The sequence below is a fragment of the Peromyscus leucopus genome, chromosome 7 (assembly GCF_004664715.2).
Source record: "Peromyscus leucopus breed LL Stock chromosome 7, UCI_PerLeu_2.1, whole genome shotgun sequence".
In the NCBI taxonomy this organism is placed as follows: Eukaryota; Metazoa; Chordata; class Mammalia; order Rodentia; family Cricetidae; genus Peromyscus; species Peromyscus leucopus.
In genome coordinates, this window is record NC_051069.1 from 115,146,221 (window position 1) to 115,167,062 (window position 20,842).

General features: G+C 40.4%; 1 protein-coding gene across 3 annotated transcripts in view; it reads left to right on the plus strand.

Annotated features, from left to right (window-relative positions):
- Positions 1 to 20,842, plus strand: part of Hormad2 (HORMA domain containing 2) — a 98,540-nt gene that overhangs the window by 73,522 nt on the left and 4,176 nt on the right. For 2 of the 3 annotated variants that reach the window (XM_037208122.1, XM_037208121.1), the window contains one exon: positions 15,730 to 16,598. In XM_037208122.1, coding sequence (XP_037064017.1) covers positions 15,730 to 15,834 — 105 coding nt within the window. In that variant the 3' untranslated portion in view covers positions 15,835 to 16,598. Of the gene's footprint in view, positions 1 to 15,729; positions 16,599 to 20,842 lie in introns of those variants that run through there. The other variant, XR_005092063.1, reaches the window with a different exon arrangement.

Genomic DNA, 20,842 nt, shown 5'->3' on the forward strand with positions numbered 1-20,842 from the left:
TACCTTTACTTCTTCCTTTCCTTTTTATATTCCCTTGATCTCCTTCAGTTGTCTTGTTGCTTTAGCTAAAACTTGAATGGTTATTGAATAGTCATTGAATAGTTATGAAGGAAGTGAACATCTTTGTCTTGTTCCTGATTTTAGTAAAAAAATGCTTTGAGTTTCTCTTTAGGGTGATGTTGGCTGTGGGCTTGCTGTAACTTGCCTTTATTTTGTTGAAGTATGTCCTTATATCTCTAGTTTCTTCAGGACCTTTATCATGAAGGGGTGTTGGATTTTGTCAACGGCCTTTTCTGCATCTAATAAGATGAACCTGTGGTTTCTGTCTTTCAGTATTTTTATGTAGTGAATTACATTTATCAATTTATGTTATGTGGAACCATCCCTATGTCTCTAGGATGAAACCTACTTTGATCATGGTGGATGATCCTTTTGGTGTGTTCTTGAATTCAGTTTGCAACTATTATTGAAAATTTTTGCATCTGTGTTCATAAGGGATATTGGTTTATAATTTTATTTTTGGCTGGGTCTTTTCATGGTTTTAGTATGAGGGTAATAGTGGCATCATAAAAAGAATTTTTAAATGGTCCTTTAGTTTCTAATTTTCAGAATAATTTGAGGAGCATTGGCATTAGTTCTTCTTTGAAGTTTGGTATTCTGCACAGAATCCATCTGGCCCTAGGATTTTTGTCATTGATTACTTCTATTTCACTAGGAGAGGAGTTATAGGTATGTTAATTGTTTATTTTATTTTTATTTAACTTTCTTATATATCAAGAAATCCATTCATTTCTTTTTGGTTTTGCAGTTTGGTGGAATATAGATTTTTAAAGCAAATCCTTATGATTCTCAGAATTTCCTTGGTGTCTGTTATACTATCTGCCTTTATATCTTTTATTGTACTGATTTGGATCCTCTTTCTGTATCTTTTGGTTAATTTGGCTAAAAGTTTGTCAATCTTACTGATTTTCTCCAAGAATCAACTCTTAATTCCAATAATTATTTGTATTTTTTTGTTTATATTTCATTGATTTCAGCCCTGAGTTTGATTATTTCTTCCCATCTATTCTTTTTGGATATTATGTCTTCTTGTTTTTCTAGAGCTTTCAAGTGTGTCCTTAGGGTATTAGTATGAGATCTCTCCAGTTTTTTTTTTTTTTGTTTTTTTTTTTGTTTTTTTTTTTTTGGTGTGTGTGTGTGTGTGTGTGTGTGTGTGTTTGTTTTTAATGTAGGTACTTAATGCTATGAACTTGCCTCTTAGAACTGTCTCCATTGTGTCCCATAGGCTTGGGTGTATTTTCATTTGCATTCAATTCTAAAAAGTTTTAAATTTCCTTCTTGATTTCTGTCTTGATCCAATACTCATTCAGTAGTATGTTTGTCAGCTTCCCAGAGTTTGTACACTCTGCTCTTCTATTGTTGTTGATGCCCATGGTAATCAAATAAGATGCAAAGTGTTGTTTCAGTTTTTCTGTATTTGTTGAGACTTGGTTTGTATCCTAATATATGGTAAATCTTGGAGAACATTTAAGAAGAAAGTATATTCTTTAGAATTTGAATGAAATGTTCTGTAGATATGTTAGGTACATCTGATTTAGACATTACTTAACTCTACTATTCCTATGTTTAGTTTTTGTCTGGATGATCTGTCTACTGGGGAGAGTTAAATATTAAAATCACCCACTATCACTGTGTGAGAGTCAGTATCTATTTTAGCTGTAGTAGTGTTTCTTTTAAGAAATTGGTTCTTTGGTTCTCTTTGTGTTTGGTGCATAAGTGTTTAGAATTATAATATACTCTTTTTGCAAGACAGGGTTTCTCTGTGTAGTTTTTGTGCCTGACCTGGATCTTGCTTTGTAGACCAGGCTGGCCTCAAACTCACAGAGATTTGCCTGGCTCTGCCTCCCAAGTGCTGGGATTAAAGATGTGTGTGCACAACCACAGCCTGGTTTATAATATCCTCTTGGATTTTTCCTTTAATATGTATGTAGTGCCTTTCCCTATCTCTTCTGGTTAGTTTTGGTTTGAAGTCTATTCTTTTAGCTATTAAAATACCTACCTATATCTACTTGCTTCTTGGTTCAATTTACTTATAATAGCTTTTCCCATCTTTTTACCCTAAGGTAATATCTGTCCTTGATGTGGAGGTATGTTTTTTGGATGGAGCAAAGAGTTGGATCCTGTTTTCTGTGTCTTTTTATTAGGGAATTGAGATGGTTATTATTGAGAGTTAATATTGAACAGTGTTTGTTAATTCCTGTTATTTTGCTGTGGTGGTGTGTTTGCACTCTCCTCCTTTTTTTTTATTAACTGTTTTGTGATTACTTATTATTTGTGAACTCTTAGGTGTAGTTAACCTTTTATTTGGACTGAAGTTTTCCTTCTAGTGCCTTCAGTAGAATTTGATTCGTGGACAGAAATTGCTTAAATTTGTTTTTAATCATGAAATTTATTTTCTTCTCCATCAATTGTGATGGGACGTTTAGCTGGGTATAATAGTCTGGACTGTCATCTGTGGTCTTTCAGAACTCATAAAACATCTGTCTAAGCCTCTTTGGTGGAAAGTCAAGTGTTATTCTAATGGGCCTGTCTTTATATGTGACTTGCTCTTTTTCCCTTGCAACTTTTAAAATCCTTTCTTCTGTACATTTAGTGTTTAGATTATTATGTGTTGTGAGGCATTCCATTTCTGGTTATTTCATTTCTGGTTCTGTTTGGTGTTCTCTATACCTGTTGTACCTTATTGAGTGTCTCTTTAGATTGGGGGAATTTTCTATGCTTTTATTTAATTTTTTTGTGCTTTTGACCTGGTTTTCTTCTTCCTCTATTATCTACATGTTTAGTTTTTTCATAGCCTGGATATTTTTTTTAGGTTTAACATTTTCTTTGACTGAAATACCTGTTTCTTCTATTTTATCTTCAAGACCTGAAATGTTCTGTTCCATGACTTTGAATCTGTTAATGAGGCTTCTCTGTGAAGTTTTTGTTGGCTTCCTGAGGTTTTAATTTTGAGTTTTATTTCAGTTTGTCCTTTAGTTGATTCTATTTCTTTTGAATTCCACTTTCATATGTTGAGTTATTTTCATCATTTCATTTTCATAGTTTTCATTAAGATATTTATTTGTCATATTGTTAAGGTCCTTGAACATACTCATAATTGCTATTTTGAAGTCCTTGTCTTTTGCTTCAGCTAAATTGCTTTCATTGGGGCCTGTTACAATAGGGTTCCTATCTTCTGGGGGAGGCATATTGTCTTGGTTGTTCATGTTTGTGTTTTTATGCTAGGATCTAGGCATCTGGAGTTATGATGTTTGAGGTGTTCCTTGGTGTAGATATACCTTACCTTTGATGGGTGGGTGGCCTTTGACGGGTAAGTTTCTATCTTTGGTTGCTGTTGCCCCAATCAGGGTCCCAGTCAAGTGTAACAGCTATGGAGGTCCCTGAATCCCAGCCAAGTATGGCAGCTGAGAGCCTCTGTTAGACAGAGAAGTTCTGCAGGTTCACGGGGAGTCACAAAGGAATGGGGGTGGGCTAGAAAGAAAGGCTGAAAGAGGCAGCAAGGAAGAACTAGGGGAACCCTGGCTCCACACCAAAAGTCTGAGTCACAAGGGGATGGAGGTGGGCAGGGAGAAGGGGCCCAGGCAATCAGGCAGCAGCAGGTCTGAGTAGAGACCAGAATGGAGGAGGGGAAGGAGGATAATAAAGCCAAGGATGGGACTCTGGGTCCCTTGTAGGGAGCCATTCTGTGGATTGATGGGAAGTCGCAAAGCAATGGAGGTGGGCTAGAAAGAAAGGCTGAAGGGGTGGCAGGGAAATAGGAGGAGGACCCTGTGTCAGCACCAAGAGGCTGAGTGAGTCCCAGAGAGATGGAAGTAGACTGAAAGTGATATATCTTAAAGTCACTTGAACATTATTTTCACAAGTCTTTTTTTTTTTTTTCCTGTTTTTTGTCTCTCATCTTGGTCAGGAGCATTACCAGACTCTAGGGTTTCTCTGTGTAGCTTTGGAGCCTATCCTGGAACTCTCTCTGTAGACCAGGCTGTCCTTGAACTCACAGAGATCCATCTGCCTCTGCTTCCAGAGTGCTGGGATTAAAGGCGTGTGCCACCACCGCCTGGCATATTTTTACAAGTCTTTTATTGCGTCCTTTTTCTGTATTCTCTTGTAATGCTGGACAGGGCCGTAAGTCATAGCTCTCAGGAGACCATGCAGTTGTTAACTTGGGTGTTTAAAATGCATTTTTGCTTTAATATATTTTCAGCATAATAGCAGATTTGTTGTAACTCCATGATCGATCTGCATAGTCAGTAGAGACAGGCATACCTCTGTGAGTTAGAGGCCAGCCGGGTGGCAAGTTCTGGTCAAGGCTACGTGGTGAGAGGAAGAGGAGGAAGAGGAGGGAAATCTGTAAATCCACTTTGTCTCTTTCCTTCGAAATGTCAGAAAGCAATGTCCCTTCCTTTGTCCAGAATACTTGGTTCAGTGTGTGCCCCTGGTGCAGTCTTCTCTCCACTTGTTTCGCTTTCATGGGTGTCTTTCTTCTGGACAGCTCATCTCCCACTTAGAATCTTGAAAATGCATTCAGTTTTTCCACCCATCCTAATGACTCTGTTCCCAGCCCCCAACCCCTTAGCTTCCTCTGTCTCTCATCTTGGTCAGGAGCATTACCAGACTCTAGCTACTTTGGCCTTCTGTATATTCTTTGCTTTTCCATTCCTGTGCTGGGTCCAGTGAACAGGTGGGTCAGAGCAGGGCTTGAGTTTAGGCTTTTGTTCTCATCGTGGCCTTCTAGCCGACAGTACTCCCTGATAACCTGGCTACCATCCTTGCTCTTGTCAGATGGCTTCTCCTTTAAGTAGTGTCATTACTTCTCATCTCAACCTCTCCCATCACCCTTCACAGTGCTGCCGGATGTCGGTCTGAAACAGATGAACTTTGGGCACCTTTGGTTCCACAGCATTCCAGGATAAAGGCCACACTCGGGAGAGTGATGTTCTCAGTCCATCGCCCTACCTCCTCCTGTGCTTGTGTTCCTCTTTCTAGATTCTTCTCTGCAGCCCTTTCCTGTGCCATTTGCCTGGTGAGTGTCTGTCTGCTTGCCATTCTTAGTTTGAGTTTCACGGCTAGGAAGCCTTGATATGTCTCCAGAAGGAAAATAGTTAAGATCTTTTTGGAACTCTTACTGAGCCTTAAACATGGCTGTTATCTCCTCCGGTCTGTCTGTTTCCCTGATGGGATCTCTTTAAGGACATAGAGTACATTTTGATCACCTTTGCTCTGTAGTACTTAGCACAGTGTCTGCAACAGAAAGGTGCTCAGAAAGCAATGGTCACCTTCAGTCAGTATAAAACTTCACCTATTTAGACAGGGTCTCACTATGGAACCTTAGCTGGCCTGCACCTAGTTCTGTAGGCCCTGGCTTTGAAGTCACAGACATCAGCCTCTCTCAGGCATAGGAGTTCTGGAATTAAAGGCATACACCACCGCACCTGACTTCAATGTGAGACTTTTACCTTAGGGAACATGAAAAGGGAATTGAGATAATAGCTTCTTGAGGTAAGTGGGATTATCTAGTTACAACCCTATGAAGAATACATGTTCATCTCCAAAATAAAAATAGTCATGGTTCAGAACCCTTCTTATAATAGAATATAAAGAGATTAAACAAATGAACAAACCTTTCATAAGGCCCAGTAACACATAAGCATTTCCATAGCTCCCCTGAAGTTGGAGATAAGTGTTCTCTGTAAGTATTTGCCTTATTCATTCATTATAATGTTAACATGACCTACATTTATGCTAATATCATTTATTTTTAAATTGCTGTTAATCCTTTCATGATGCCAAAAAAGATAAATGGGAGAAGAATCAAACTAATATCAATGCTACAACTTCCTTATAGGGCACAGACTCTGAACCATAGAATTCCTCAACTTGGGAAATGAGAGAATCCAGAGTTAAGGCTTGGTTATGAATTCACACCAGAGAAATCACATTTTATAGAAGAAGCATTTTGCCAAATCTGACCTGAAAAATAAGTTTGAAGTAAACAAAATTCATTGCACTCTCATCCAAGGCATGTAAAGTACTCAGTGTATTTCCTGGATGCCTCGGGCAGCCCATCCCTTGGTTCCCCATGCAGGTCTACCTCCTGATGCAAGATAATTACTGTGGCCTGAACTGCTCACTCTTGCTATATGGAAATACATGGTTTTCTTTCCAAAGCCTGAGAGACCTGGCTTCCAGCTGGCTGACACCTGGAGATTATCTGATAAGTTAATTTATACTAACATCATATTGAGTAATAATTGGAGGATATATAAAACCTAGCCCTATGAGCTGCTCTAATAGAGGGACATTTCTCACTGTCCCATATACTTTTCTTTTCTTTCTTTCTTTTTTTTTTTGTTTTGTTTTGTTTTTCGAGACAGGGTTTCTCTGTGTAGCTTTGCACCTTTCCTGGAACTCACTTGGTAGCCCAGGCTGGCCTCGAACTCACAGAGATCCGCCTGGCTCTGCCTCCCGAGTGCTGGGATTAAAGGTGTGTGCCACCGCCGCCCGGCCCCATATACTTTTCTTGTCTTTTTTTTTTTCCTTGTGTTTTTACAACTCAGCAACTTTAAATCTGCTGAACTCTGTCACAAGTGACCTCTCCTTGGTCTCTACCACCTTGAGTCTGACAAACTACTGCCCATTCTTCAAGACACAAATCAGTATTTTTCCTGTGTTTTTTATATTCCCCAGGCTCTTGACTTTCATAAAGTTTTGTGTACTTTTTTCAGTTTGAGGTATTTATTCACTTTCCAGTTGACTTCTACTTCTTCCAATTCAGTGGACCCAGTAGTCTCCAGGTGGCTAACTCAAGTGAACAGACATCAGTCCTGACCATCCTTTGCCTATCAGCAACACTTGATACTGCTGACCACCACCTTTTCATTTTCTCCATTTCCTTTTTTATCATTGCTTTCCCCAGGATTTCTTGACATAACAGTCTGCTAGTATTTTGTCTGTCTTTTTTTCTCTCACAGTCTTGTTCATTGGCTCCTCTTACCAGCTAATCTCTAAATGTTGGAATTCCTTAAGGCTGTGTCCTGGCCCCTTTCCCTTCTCACGCTCTGTTCTCCTAATAAGCAAACACTTCCACACCCAGGGCCTTAATTATTCAGGCAGCTGACTCTCAGATTTACATCTCTAACCAGAGTTTTCTCCTGATACTCAAATGTCTGCTTGCATCTGTTCAGTATGTCCCTGTGGAAATTTTGCAGGTACTCTGTCTACACTCATCAGGTTCAAAATCCCCATTGTTCTTTAGCGAAGAGAATAGCACCTTCATTTACACATTAGGCAAACTAGAAACCAGTAGTTATTACTGATGTTCCTAATCTCTTTCACCATCATATGCAGTTGGCCAATCTTCTGACTCTAACTTCTAAATATTTCTCTCATATTTGACTTCTGTACATCTCCACGGCCACTCAAGTTATCACCTGACCACGACTATATGCAGACCCATCATCTTGCACGCACTTGATCCCTGTACTGCATTTCTGCATTGCAAACATAGTGCTGTTTGAAGATTCATCTATTCTGAAGCCTCTTCTACATGCAGGGCACTTCCTGATGTTGCTGCTACAAATGTGACCAAAACTGCATGTTCCTGATCTTCTAGAATCTGTAGATTATATGATTGGGAACCTAACTTTATTGGGATTAGGATTGTATAAATAAAGCAAACTATTTTTCTTTTTAAAATTTATTTATTTATTATGTATACAGTATTCTAACTGCCTACACACCAGAAGAAGGTGCCAGATCTCATTATAGATGGTTGTGAGCCACAATGTGGTTGGTGGGAATCGAACTCAGGACCTCTGGAAGAGCAGCCAGTGCTCTTAATTGCTGAGCCTTCTCTCCAGCCTGCAAACTATTTTTCTTTTGCTCTCTCACCTCAATCAACACAAAAGATTATCTTCCCTGTACGTGTATATGTGTGTACATTATATGTGTATATGTGTTCATATGTGTGCCAGTATACATGTATATGTATAGGTGCCTCTCTGTGTGTGCACATACATGCTAAAAGTCAATGTCTGGTATCTTCCTGAGTTATGCTCCATTTTATTTTTTGAGGCAGTATCTCTAGGACCTGGAGCTAACCAATTCAGCCAGACTGGCAGACCAAGAGCTCCAGCAATCCACCTGTCTTTGGCTCTCACCCAGAACTGCAATTATAGATGTTACTACTGTATCTAGCTTTTACATGAGGGCAGGGGGACCTGAACTCAGGGCCTCATGCTTGAGCAGCAGGCACTTCATCTTGGAGTGGAGCAGGAGCCATCTCCCAGCTCCAACACAGGACTGTTACGGCCTTGAAAGGTATGAGGACTTCTCTTCACCAAAAAGCAAGCTATCATTTCTGCAGCAGGAGACACCAATTTGGTGTCCTCTAACTCAATTCCATTCTGACACTATCTACATAAAGTGGTCCCCAGCCCCCATCTGTGCTCCCAGGCACACACACATCAGATGCCAATTGCAAGCTACAGATTATTCCTTCTCCCATTGACATATTTATGATTCCCACAACCCCCTGAAGTTCAAATAATTTGTTTGAATGGTTCACAGAATTGAGGGGAATACACTGTTTATAAAGGGTGTTAGGTACATAGGGTGGAATATAGGAGAAGGGACACAGAGCTTCCATGCTCTCTCTGGGCCAAGAACCCCAAAAGGTTTATTTGTTCTTTGGGGATTGTAATGTTAACAGACTAGGTGAAAGAGGCTGTTACAGCCTATCTCCTTGTTCAGTCTTCTTGATGTCTCTATGCAGCTTCCAGATATAGGACAGATCACTGTCTGAAATGAGAATATCTGCTATTATTTATTTATCTGTTATCTACTATCAAAAAAAAGTAGGTCAGAGAAAGACAGTATGACATGACTTGAGGCAGGAATTAGCTATAGACTGTAGAAACTAAATATATGTCTATAACAATATCACAGGATGGGCAAAATTTCTTCGGTGAAATAATTTTTCATCAGAGTCAGAATCTACAAGTGAAGATACAAGATAAAGAGTATTTTAGGCAAAAGTATCACATGCAAAGGACTAGAGTCAGAAAGGGCGCAGGGTATGAGATCAAAGTACAAGGTTGTACCCAGATCTGACTCAAGAAGTCATAACTAATTAGGAGATACTCAAGGGGTTCAGTAAGCGCTCACCTGGCCTACCAAAGTGAGTAGTACGGTTAGCATTTTCCTGAGGAAACAGTAGTTGTGAAGAAGCATTACTGCCAAGCAAACAGCCAATACTGTAGTGATGCCACTGGAAATTATTAAGCCAAAAAGTAATATAACCAGATTGCACAACCCACGGGACAGGGATTTATCTCTTTTGTTCACTTAGATTTGTGTCATACACAGTAATTGCTGAAAGAATAGATGTCTGTTTAGACAATATAGCATTGTATTGTATTGTAATCATATCCTTAACGACTCTTCACAAAGCTCAATACTAAAAAACTGACTTTGAGTATTTTCTTTATATTGCTAGATATATTATCCTAGTACCTGGCTAAAAAAAAAAATCAATTTCAAGGGCTGGGAGATGTCTCATTCAGCATAAGCTTTGTCATGCAAACATAGGAACTTTAATCTATTCCCTAGAACCCACTTGTTAAATTAAAAAGAAAAAACCATGTGTAGTGTATATGTGCCTGTAATCCCAGGGCTCAGGAGGCAGAGACAGACAGATCCCTAGGGCTTGCTGACCAGCCAGCCCAGCCTAATCAAGCTTCAGGTCAGTAAGAGACCCTACCTAAAAAAAAAACAAGGTGGATGACACATATACACACACATACATGTGTACCTGCAAAATCACAAATGCGTACACAGTTGATCAATTGCAGTGTTGCATGCATTCATTCTATTCAGGCAATAATTAAAGTGCTCCTGCTCTAGGCTTGGGACTAAGAGTACAAAGATGACTAAAATTGTTTCCCACCACAAGAAGTTTATACTGGGAGGAAGGCTGGTAAGGACTGGTAATTCCTTGTAGAAAGTACTACAAAGGAGAAAGAATACAATACAGCTGTAGGGGTAGCAAGGAAGGCCAGCAGGCCATAGAAACTGTGTGGCTGCCTGCCATGTGCCAGATGAAAGGAAGAGGAAATAATAGGACTGAACATTAAAGGCGGAGTCTGGAGGGGAAGAAAGGGGCACATTTGGAGATCTGCAAGAGGATAAATAATGTGAGGGCAAGATGAAGCTGTGGAGAGGGGCCAGGGTAGGAAAACACTGAGCTTCATCCTGATGAGTGAGGACTCGCTATGGAGTGAATAATGAGACAGAGGAATGACTAGTCAGATTTGGTGTATACAACACTATTTATACTAAAGACTGAAGAGTAGGTTGGATAAACAGTATCTGTAAATGGGAAGAAATGATATTGGCCTGCACTAAAGTAGATATAGTAGAAAAACACAGATGGTGCTGGGCGTGGTGGCGCACGCCTTTAATCCCAGCACTTGGGAGGCAGAGGCAGGTGGATCTCTGTGAGTTCGAGGCCAGCCTGGGCTACAGAGTGATTTCCAGGACAGCCAAAGCTGCACAGAGAAACCCTATCTCGAAAAACTAAAAAAAGAAAAAAAAAAAGAAAGAAAGAAAGAAAGAAAAGAAAAACACAGATGGGTTTAAATTTTTGTTCATACAATGTATTCTGATCACGCTTTCCCCTCCCCTCATCCTCCCCACTTCTCCACCCACCCAATTCCACAAGTCTTTCTTTCTCTCTTTAGAAAACAAACAAGCAAACAAAAACAAACAAACCAAAAAACAAAGAAAGAAACACACAAACACACACACAAAACTACAGAAACACAAAATCAGAAACCATAATATACAAGCAAAAGATCAGTAAGACAAAAAAAGGCTCAAACAAAGCAAAATGAGACAGTCTACAACAGTGCCACCAGGTTGTTGTTGTTTTTGTTTGTTTTTTTTGTTTTTGTTTTTTGGCCACGTAGATGGATTTGAGCACTATTGAGATAATAAAATCAATAGGATTTAATGATATTGGAGTGAGAATGACAAGGTGGTCATGGACGAATCACAGATTTTTTTAATTTTTTTTTTGAGATTAGAATATGATTACATCTGTAGGTTTCCCCATCATGATCTTGATGCCCCTTGCTCATAGACACCTCGTACAGCCTTGAGGCAGGGGGGAGTGGCTTTGACCTGCCTCTTCTGAATGGGCCAGGCTCTGCTGATTCCTCACGGGAGGCCTTTCCTTCTTGTAGGAGGGAATGGGGGATGGGTGGGTGGGGAAAGGCTAGAGAGGTGGGAGGAGGGAAGAGGGAGATCTGTGATTGGTATATAAAAATGAATAAAAATTTCTTTTTTAATAGTTTATTTTTTAAATTACACTCATGATATCAATTACATTTGTGGTATTCATTGATTACATTGCAGTATTCATTCAATAATTATATTTATTATATGCATTAATTACATTAATTATATTGATTTATTACATTCATGATATTATGTCCTGATACTACTGTTCATTTGTGGGGTTTTTCCATCACACAAAACAGAAATTCTGTACTTAGTAAATCATTGCTCTATATTTCTTTCTCCATCTTGAGATAACCTCTAATCTTTCTGTCCCTATGAATTTGTATATTCTATATATTTTGTGTAATACAATTCTATAGTATTGGTCCTTTTTTTAATGTAAAAACATTTTATGTACAACTGCAGGAGAAATAATACACAGACATCCTGAACATAAAAACAGATTATAATTTAAAAGTCTAGGGTTATTTTAAACAGTAAAATATTTTCTCTGTAGAAAATAGTATAAATGATAACATTTCCCAATAAGCCCTTTTAAGCCAAATGATAGCTGAATTATACATATAAATATTGATTAGATTCTGGGATACAGAAGAAACCTAGCTTCATCTGTTCAGAGAGAACTTAAGTTGTGTAAGTGAGATTCCTGTTCATCTTCCCCTTCACTGTTTGATTTACAGAAGATATTTTTCTATAGGCTAATCCATATTCTAAAAAGATTTTTAGCCTCTCCTCCTGAAAGTACAGCCAGCATTTTTTTCATCAGCTTGATACAGTACAAATTCTTATCCTAATAGTGAAATGTTTCTTAAAAATAGTGAAAATTCCTTTAAAAAAATATGATTACATCATTTCCCCCTTTCTTCCCTCCAAACATTTTCATGCCACATCCCTCCTTTGCTCTCTTTCAAATTCATGGTCTCTTTTTCTTTAATTGCGTAACGTGTGTGTGTGTGTGTGTGTGTGTGTGTGTGTGTGTGTGTGTGTGTGTGTGAGAGAGAGAGAGAGAGAGAGAGAGAGAGAGAGAGAGAGAGAGAGAGATTCCTAAATATATAACTACAACCTGCTCAGTCCATGTAATGTTATTTGTATGCGTGTTTTTAGAGTTGACTATTTGATATTGGATAACCAATTGGTGTACTCTTCCCTAGGGAAGACTATTTCTCTCACTCAGTATCCCTCAGTCGCCTGTAGTTCTTTGCCTAGTTGAGGCCTCATGAGCTTTCCTCCAATCTCAGACTTTTAACTTGAATACCTTAGGTGAGAACAAAGATTGGGAGAAGGCTAGAGAAGCAGGTGATGAATTCCAATCTAAGACAGAGTACAGTTGAGTTTTCTTTGGAATGACCATGTAGAGACTTAGAGTGGGCTCTTGGATACTCATGCAAATGTGAGGTTCAGAAGAGATCTACATCGAACACATAACTGTTGGAGCTCTTTGCTTATGAAATGTAATTGATTCCTAGGAGAGGATAAAATCCTAGGGCTAGGGGGATAGAAAGTAGAAAAGAGAAACAGAAAGCCAAAGAGAAACAACTGGGACAATATTAAAATAAAAAGCATTTTAAGGCAATGAATATACAGGAAATAGTAATAGTCGTTTACAAAGAAAGGACTTTTCACAATGCCATCCAAATACTGCCAGATCAGGTGACTGTCCTATCTGTGCATAAGGCAAATCCTGTTCTTAGGCTTCCTAAGTGGAGAATGTTACACATTGGACAATGTGTAACTAGTTAAGTACCACACAGCAGAAAGTGTATCTTCTCAGGTTTTTCAGGCTCATGTGAATTCTGTATTCCTTGGGTTCTCTTGGTAACTAATCATGGTAGCCTCTTAGTAATCTGAATACAAGAAACATTTCATAATTTTTAAGTTTTACTATCTTTGAGACATTGACATCCCCGGTGGCCTTGAGCTTACAACAGTCCTACAGTCTTCTAAGAACTGGGGTTAGAGGCACAAGCCACCAGGCTTAGCTAAGAAACACCTTCAGAACCATATGTTTAGAATAGGACAGGGCTAGGGATGAGGCTCAGATGCACTACATCAACTAGCTGGAGTGATGTACACCTGAAACTCCAAAACTTGGGAGATGGAGGCAGGAGGATGAGAAATGAAAGCCATCTTCAGTCTCAAGCCTAGCGTGGGATATGCATGGGACACTGTGTCAAAAAAATTACATATAAGGGCTCTCCAGAGAGATGTCTCAGTGAATAAGAGCATTTGCTGCTCTTGTAGAGGACAGGATTTGGTTCCCAGCACCCACATTGTGGCTCACAGATGTTTGTTACTCCAGTTCCAGGGTATTGAACTCCTTCAGTCTCCTCAGGCACCAGGCATACATGTGCTATACACACATACATGCAGGCAAACACTAATCCACATAAAAACAAATTTTTATTACACACATAGGCATTAGAAATCATTTGATTCGAATCTAATGTTGTTTAGAGATGATATGTCTGGTCTACCTAACTGCTTGCCAGTTGGCTTTTGGCATCAGAGGTACAAACATAACCAGTTAGAATATGCTTTATGCAGTTGACTGTGTTGGCTTATACAATTCATATAGATCATTTATCTATCTGGAAGTGCCCCCTGGCTGATAACATGCTTGTCTTTGAGCATACCGGTTTCCTATAACTATTGAGAATCCCCAGGTTTCACTGGTTGCCATAAAACTATACATTATTGAAGATACTTTGATTATCTCAATGATACAAAACAAAACTCTAGTTTACTGACAGTAGAAGAAGAGACTAAAGTCTGGTTAAAGCCTGCAGCAGGCCGAGTTGTCATTGGAGCTGTCCCCGTCTCCTCTGTTTTCACGTGTTCCCAGGACTGGAGTGGGGAGCATGTCCCGCAGCATTTCCAGACAAGATGAATTTTAGCAAATGCTTTTTCTTACAACCACACTATAAGAGATTCATCTCATAGATTAAAAAGCTGGCTTCTTCTTTTGCATTTTGGTGTTGCTATTTATTTTCCTTTAGAGCAAGTCATTTCAAGCTTGCGCACATATAAACAAACCAGTGATTTGATAAGCAGCTCTAATTTTCTCAGACTTTCACTATTTTATTAGTCAGTGTTTTAGTGAAGGTGAAGCGGACTTTGTGGTTTCTGAGATCAGAAATTCAACCCTTTTCTGAAACTAAAGGATAAATGAATGGAATGAACGCTTAAGTCCCCTGTTTGCAGACCCAGTTTCTGTTTCTGAACTGCCCTTAAAGGCTCTACCGACATCCTCACTATTCTGTAGTCACACCAGATTAATAATAACGTGCATCTTCTACAAAAGAAGAGAGGGGTGATGCTGGGGTCTCTTCGAGATATTCTGAAAAGCCTGGCTTTAAAATAGTCTACATTCCGTTTTCCTTCCAAAGGACCAGAAGATATGGGGAAAACGTTATTCCTTTCTAGCAGCTGAATAATTAATATACAATGTCTACAATGTCCTTGATACCTTTCTTGGAACTCCAGGCGTCAGGGGTTGTCTGACAGTATAAGTTTTACTATCTTTGAGACATTGACGTCCCCAGTGGCCTTGAGCTTACAACAGTCCTACAGTCTTCTAAGAACTGGGGTTAGAGGCACAAGCCACTTTGTGGGTGCTGGGAACCAAATCCTGTCCTCTACAAGAGCAGCAAATGCTCTTATTCACTGAGACATCTCTCTGGAGAGCCCTTATATGTAATTTTTTTGACACAGTGTCCCATGCATATCCCACACTAGGCTTGAGACTGAAGATGGCTTTCATTTCTCATCCTCCTGCCTCCATCTCCCAACAATATACTTCCAATTATTCTTCAGTTGAGCGAAAATAAGTCCCAAGATCTTCACCAAAGTTAAGCCCTGTGGGGATGATGATTAGTAATAATTCACTGATCAGCTTCCCTGTAATCAATAATATATCTTTTTCTTCAGCATAAGGAGTCACTGTCCTTTTTAAGTCATTGGTCTAAACAGTTGCAAAAGAGACAGGGCTGTGTCTCTGCTGGCTTAAATAGGGACTTACATTATGTCTGCCTCTAAGTAATCAGTGCCCTAGATCTCTCTTGACCCTTACTTGCTCCTTGTTGGCCCCACACCTTGATCAACAAGCCTTCCCTCAAGAGTTGGATGTGCTGAATTCACTAGAGAGAGCCAAGAAACTGTCCCAGAAACTGGCTGCCTCCAGGGGACTTGAGCTCCTGAAACTTGGAATGCCAGATTCTGATCCTGGCAGCAGGGTTATGTACCAGGCCAAACAAGCCCACAGGAGAGCAGGTTTGGATCCGTTACACATGCTTGGTCTTCCTCTTTTCTACATGTCTTGTGTAGATGTCAACTCTCTGCTGAATTATTTTTTTTCTCTGGTGATTCTCACAGACTCAAAGAATGAATTGTGTACACATTGAGCCAAGTTTTGAAAGCTCCAGGAAGAAGAGGAAGATCAGTGAGCCAGTGAAAGTCTTCATCCATAACAGAAAATGAAACTTCTGTGACTTTACTACATCTGTTTGCAAAAAAAGTGTATGAAATGTTGTAACAGGAAAGTAAGTTCTTATCACCAAAACTTTTTTTTTTTTAAAGTTTTTGCTCAACATTTTTGTACTCAGTTTACTAAGCTGCCAAGCTGTTGGGCAGGACATGGGTTCTCTTTGCCAGAAGGAAACAAGATCACCAGGGCTGCCATGGGATGGCATTACCTCACAGCCAAGTTAGAGATGAGACACACTTTGTATTTGCAAAAGAACCACAGCAGTTATTTTGAAAAGAAATAAGCTGCTGTTCTTAAAGAAAAGGATTTTTCTTTAATTAAACTCTCCAGGTATCTAGACTACTGTGAAATATTCTGACTTGTCGGAACCTGTGTGTTGGAATCCTTCTATAGCTTTATTAAAACTCACACAGAATAGCATAGGATGCGTGTGGAGGTGCTTAACCAAGTGTGATTTATATGTTGACTTCAGTCACAAGGTTGATCAGCGGCATGTGGACCAGGATGCCCTCCCTGTAAAATTCCTCAGCTCTGGCCCCAGGCCCTGTTTTGTTGGCCAATCCCAAACAGCTGACATGCCACAATTCAGGAGCCTGGTTCCCTCGTAAGACCTATATTGAATATTTTCCAAAAAATCCTTGAGTTGATCAGTCTGTAACTTGCAGGTGATTCTATTAGTCCCCTCCCAATTCTGGAAGAATTTTGATAGGCTTAATGATTAATGTGCTATTATGAATAATAAATGACTTAAAGAATTGTTTTATGGTTTATGTAACATGGGATTTAATAATTGAACTTAAATTGATGGGATAGATAAGTTAAATATTAAATGTGTGTGCTGTGCGTGTGCATGTGTGTGTTTTATATGCCATGGTATGTGGATGGTAATCAGAGGACAACATGTTAGAATCTGTTCTCCCCTTCCATCATGTGGGTTCTGGGGATTGAATTTAGGTCATCAGGCTTGGCAGCAAGTGTTCTTATCCACTGAGGCATTCATTAGGCCTGCAAGGTAGTTTTACTTATATTTCACACTTGCTAGTCTTTTCCCTTAAACTGGTGTTTCTCCAATGTAGTGAGGCTCTTGGCACCTGGAGTGCTCATCACACAGTGTGGTTTAACTGAACATAACCAAACTGTCAGGGCTGAGTCCTGAGGAAAAGTCTCAGGATTCTCTCACAGAAGTTGGGATCCTACGGCTTTTGACAAAGAGAATCTCTGGGCCAGATGTACCTTGGTCTGCAGAATCTGTGTGTTACATATGACAGAGGAAAGTCGAAGTAGCCTGCCTGTCTAGCACTGCCCTTTGCTGGACTCGCATTTGCTTCTAAGGACTTAGGGCTGAGGATCACTGAAGCCTTAACCCGGGGTAAAGCCCCGGGGACTGTGGTGGAAGAGGAGTTGGGTTTTCCCCGCCTAGCATATTAAGTAGATTCACGTAAGCCTGCTCTGCCACTAAAAGGAGCAGGAGGGGAAAGGTAATTGGGTTTGTTATACCTTTGATACAAGTGTAGCCTGAGTCACCATAATTTCTTTTAAGAGAGTCACATAAGGAGATTTGCTGTCTAGTAGAGGGATTAAGTTTATTTTGTGTCTCTCCAGAGGGCAGATCTAAGACCAAATCTGTAAAAGCATCAAGAGGTCAGTTTGGCTAAGAGTGAGGAAGAGCTTTTGAGCGCCACAGGCTGTCAGGATATTTCAGTGGGCTGTCTCATAAGGTGGCAAGCTGAAAGTCACCACAAGCTGTGAACACACAGGAACTTCACCACGTCTATAGGGGGTTTTCATTTCCAGAGCAAATGAGCTATACAGAGTAATTAGTCAATCTGGATTTCAGAAGGAAACATTCTGTTTAAAAGGGGAATTTAGCCCCCAATATATATTTACATTTATCAGAAACAGCCTAAAATTGACAGTGATCCTTAAAGTTTAAAAACTATCTGTAGTGTTCTAACTTTATCTTTTAATACCCCCATCCTCAACTAAATAGCTTATCACTGCCATTGGGTCCAGTGTGTTTCTGATGCAGCAAATGCATGAGGTAGAAGAGAAGTTGCTGGACACCTGCCCTTGATAGGCATGCAGGGGATGGGCTCTGTTATCAAGAAGGTCTGAGACACATGAACATGTGAAATAGCTAGTTCATACGTGCCAGTTATCAAGGACTGAGGACATTCCGTTCCATTCACTGAAAGATTTATTTAAAGGAAAGAAATCCTTTAGTCTTTCATTTCTGTCCCTAGATGTCAAAAAATGAATAAATACAACTGCATCAAAAACTAGAAGAAAGGGGGGGAAGTAGGGGGAGGAAGGGGGAGAGAGGTGGGGGAGGGAGAGGAAAGCCTAGTTCCAGGGCAGGATACCTGCATGGTGCTAGGCTGGCCCTACACTCCCCCTGACTGCCTGCTTCCTCGGCGTACTTACAAAGATTAGAAGATGATTGCTTGGAAACTGGGGCATTGTTAAATTAAAAATCATGTGGGGAAGTCTGACTTTGGCTGAGTGGTTTTCTCCCTTTACAGAAATTAGTCTAGCTAAAAAGAAATAGGCTGGGCTCAGCGTTGCCTCCTCCTTTGAAGCCAGGCACCAAAACCACACCTTCGTTCCCCTCTGGTGTCTAGGTTCTTTCACTCTCCAGCTCACATCTGCCAGGAAGAGGCTGGAAATGGTATCAATGTCAAAGTTGCACTGAGATAAGTTCAAACTTCTGTGGTTTTGAAAATTCTAGTAACATTAGAGCTCATTTTGAGTGTAACTCAGAATTATTGATTTATGGTTTCAAAACCAACAGTTTGAGATCTTCAGTGACTTCCACAGATTCTTATAGTAAAAACAGTGCTCAATTATAATGAATGTTATTTGGAAGAAAGCCCCAAGTAATAGTCTAGGCTCTGCAGACGTGAGTGAATACCTAAGGGTATCCTCTTTGGAAAGTACTGGTTTGTTTCTGTGATAATATTTTAACTGTGATTTGTGTATTGAGGTCCCTGCTGAGATATGACACTCAATTTTCAATAGCCATAGGAAACAAGGGTATCAGTGAGGGCATCATTGTTTTGTTTTGTTTGTTGAGAACTTTTATTTTATTTTTGATGCCGTGGTAAGGTTAAGTTTCTATCCAGATAGTGAGACATGGAGAGGAGCTAAAGAGCAAAACTGCTCCCACAGTCCCCGCCTGGGGGACAACATCTCTGCAGATAGGGCATTGCCTTGTGGGAGGCTCAAAGATGCTGGGATCTGTTCTTTCTTGTTTTGTTTTAGTTTGGGGGTTTGTTTCTTTTTGTTGTTGTTTTGTTTTGTTTCTTGTTGTTATTGTTGTTTTTGTTTTTTGAGACAGGGTCTCTCTACATAGCCCTGGCTGTCCCGAAACTATCTATGTAGACCAGGTTAGCCTAGAACTCAGAGATCTGCCCGCCTCTGCCTCCCTAGTGCTGGGATTGAAGGCATGTGCCCACATGCCCACTGAGATTCCTTCTTGTAGGAGATGATGTCTTACAGGTATACCTGACTCACTGTGTGTGAAGTCAGGGAAACTGCCCTGATACCCAGCTGGGAATTGCATGGAAGACTTGCTCTAAAGGTAACCCTGGGAAATCTTGACCAGCAGTTCAGAAAATAGGCTGACCTATTCAGGGTCAGGATTTTCCTGTTATAATTCCAGTATGATATTCTTGAACCTTCAGGGAAGTCTTGCTCAGTGTTCTAGATTGATCTTAGCTAGTTAGTCCTGGTGTTCAACTATACAAGCCCCTCTCCCCAAGGAGAGAGGCAAGCCAAATGAAACAGCCAGAGCCAGAAACATCTGGAAGGCACTGAAGCACAGAAGCATTCTGGGAGGAGGGGTCTCAGATACTTCAGGGAAGAAATCTAGTGTAAAAATGGCTTTGAAAGGTTGTTATCTTGTTCGTCAACACTCCGAAAGGCTGTAGAAACTTGGTTAAATTAGGATAAATACTGACTCCAAGATAACAATTTCCCATCTTCCTTTTAACAAGGTAGTCAAGAAAAAGTTTGAGCTAGCCAGGCCTGGTGGTACACACCTGTAATCCTAGCACTTGGGAGCTGAGGCTAGAAGACTGAGTTTAAGGCAATCTGAGCTATCCAGCAAGACTCCATCTCAGAGACAGAGAGAGAGGGAGGGCGGGAGAGAGAGAGGCGGGAGAGCGAGAGAAGGAAGGAGAGAGGGAGAAGGAAGGAGAGAGGGAGGAAGAAGAAAAAGAAGCAAGAAAGGAAGGAAGGAGAAAGAAAAACACATGCCTAGGATGCTGAATTCAGACCTGGAGCTTGCAGATTCATTTAAGCTGGCTGGTCAACATGCTCCAGGACTCCGCCTGGCCCACCTCTCCGACACTGGGATTGCAGGCAAGGACCCCCACACTTGGCTTTTTACATTCATGCTGGAAGTACAAACTCGGCTCCTCGTGCTTGCTCAGCAAGCGTTTTGCCGTTAAGCCATCTTCCGGAGCCCCCAAATTGCCACTTTAAACTCTTAGCATCTCTCCTCTAGTCTTCAAGAACTACAGATCTCCACTTCTTTTTTCCCTACTGTATCTTTTCCAAGCCTGGAGCTGACCCTAGACCCTGCTTGCTACCATTTGCCTCTGGTCTCAACATCTTCTTGCTCTTCTCCTCAGAATGGAAACTCCCTTTCCTTCAGGACAGTTCATGGAAGGGAAGCAAGCTGTTCTCCCTCATTTGCATCTTAAATATCAGCTAAGAAAAATGAATGTTACCTAGGGAGTGTGATACGAAAACAGACTGAATACACAAACAAGAAGAAGGTTTAAAGAGAGCTTCACTCCACCTTCAAACATTTAAAGAGCGGTTAGGAAACACAGAGACCCATAGACACACTGTGCTCCGAGGAGCAGACACTGAAGAGGTGGAGGAAGTGAAAGAGTGGCAGATCCAGGCTCACAACGGGAGGGTTTCTCCTCTTACTTCAGCAGAGTGTGGTGGCACGTGGAGAGCAGGTGGCACTTCCCTGCTCTATTAGCAGTT